Below are 2004 nucleotides of genomic sequence, written 5' to 3' on the forward strand. Positions count from 1 at the left end.
GCCTATATCTGGACTCTGTCCAATACTGAGCACTGTCCATATATCTAAACTATGTCCTATATCTGGACTCTGTCCAATACTAAGCACTGGCCTATATATGGACTCTGTCCAATACTGAGCACTGTGCATAATCTGGACTCTGTCCCATTGTAACGGCTATCGTCATATTCCTCCTCCTCGGACGAGGAGAGGCGAGAAGGATCGGACCAATACGCGGAGTGGTTAGTGTTCATGATGAATGATTTATTATAACGGAAAAACTGAACACTGAAAATACAAAACAAATAAACGAAGTGCAGAAAACAGATACAGTACCGTGTGGTGAAAAACACAAACACGGAAACAAACACCCACCAAACACACGTGAAACCCAGGCTGCCTAAGTATGATTTTCAATCAGGGACAACGATTGACAGCTGCCTCTGATTGAGAATCATACCAGGCCGAACACAAAAATCCCAACATAGAAAATCAACCATAGACAAATCCACCCAACTCACGCCCTGACCAACTAAAATAAATACAAGACAAAGGAAAACAGGTCAGGAACGTGACAGAAATCCATAGGTTAGGGTCTAATTTATTTCAATATGAACTGTAAATCAGTCAAATCAATGAAATTGTTGCATATTTTTGTTCAGTTAAATTGAAGGCAGTCAATTCAAGTGATTTGAATTTAAAATTCTGAAATGTAAACACATTAAAAATAAATAGCTTCTACTTTTCAGTGTATTGAGAAGTCACTGAAAATAAAGTATCTTTGTTTACTTCCTGAATTGACTGCCTTCAATTCGAATGGAACCTAACCTTGATAGAAATATGGTATGGCTCAGGTCAGGCCTGGGTGACAGGGTCAGACCTGGTGTACTGTAGGGAGGAGACAGACAGGGACAGGCCAGGTGTACTGTAGGGAGGAGACACAGGGTCAGGTCTGGTGTACTGTAGGGAGGAGAGGGACAGGCCTGGTGTACTGTAGGGAGGAGAGGGACAGGCCTGGTTTACCGTTGGAAGGAACTTACTTTGGGCAGCAATGACCTGCACTATGGTGAGGACTGTCTGAGGATCACATGACAGATGACATGACATAGAACTCTTTAGTCTGTGGTGAATTCCATTCCTCTCATTCAAGGGTTATGTCGGGTATTTAAGGCTCTTTAAATTATTTCCTGTTTGTGTGTGTATCACTCAACATACACTGTGTGTTGCTAATGGCTTCTGCTACTGCTGCTCCCTCAACAGACCTGCATCTGGGATTGTGTGTGTGTGTGTGGTGTGTGTGTGTGTGTGTGTGTGTGTGTGTGTGTGTTGGTGTGGTGTTGTGTGTGTGTGTGTGTGGTGTGTGTGTGTGTGTGCTGTGCGCGTGCGTGCGTGCGTGCGTGCGTGCGTGCGTGCGCGCGCGCGTGCACACGTGTGAGTCATGAAGGCACCAAGTTCATTAAGTGTGTATGTGTGATGTTGTTGTATTTGTTTTCTCCTCAGGCGCGGCAGCAGGCTCAGATGAGAGCACCAGATTTGCAGCAGACAGTAAAGACTGAATACTCCAATACCTGACCAAGTTCAACCAGGAGCAGAATGAAATTACTACACACTCAATCCAATATATTCCCAGGTTAATAACTACACCCTCATCCCCAATATATTAGTATTTAATTCTACACACTCATCCCCAATATATTCAGGTAATACTACACCCTCATCCCAAATATATTATATTTAATTCTACACACTCATCCCAATATATTCCAGTAATACTACACCTCATCCCCAATATATTATAATTTAATTCTACACACTCATCCCAAATATATTCCAGGTAATACTCACCCTCATCCCCAATATATTATATTTACTTCCTACACTCATCCCCAATATATTCCAGGTAATACTACACAACCCTCATCCCAATATATTATATTTTAATTCTACACACTCATCCCAATATATTCCAGGTAATACTACACACCTCATCCCAATATATTATATTTAACTTCTACACACTCCAGC

The 2004-nt window shown here is 42.0% G+C and overlaps 1 protein-coding gene across 1 annotated transcript in view; it reads left to right on the forward strand.

The window, feature by feature from the left end:
• LOC111961806 (formin-binding protein 1-like) overlaps positions 1-2004 on the forward strand; it is a 111237-nt gene that overhangs the window by 81252 nt on the left and 27981 nt on the right. Inside the window, 2 exon segments of the mRNA XM_070442808.1 lie at positions 1480-1503; positions 1506-1579. Coding sequence (XP_070298909.1) covers positions 1480-1503; positions 1506-1579 — 98 coding nt within the window.

This window comes from Salvelinus sp. IW2-2015, linkage group LG4q.1:29 (assembly GCF_002910315.2).
Source record: "Salvelinus sp. IW2-2015 linkage group LG4q.1:29, ASM291031v2, whole genome shotgun sequence".
Taxonomy (NCBI): domain Eukaryota; kingdom Metazoa; phylum Chordata; class Actinopteri; order Salmoniformes; family Salmonidae; genus Salvelinus; species Salvelinus sp. IW2-2015.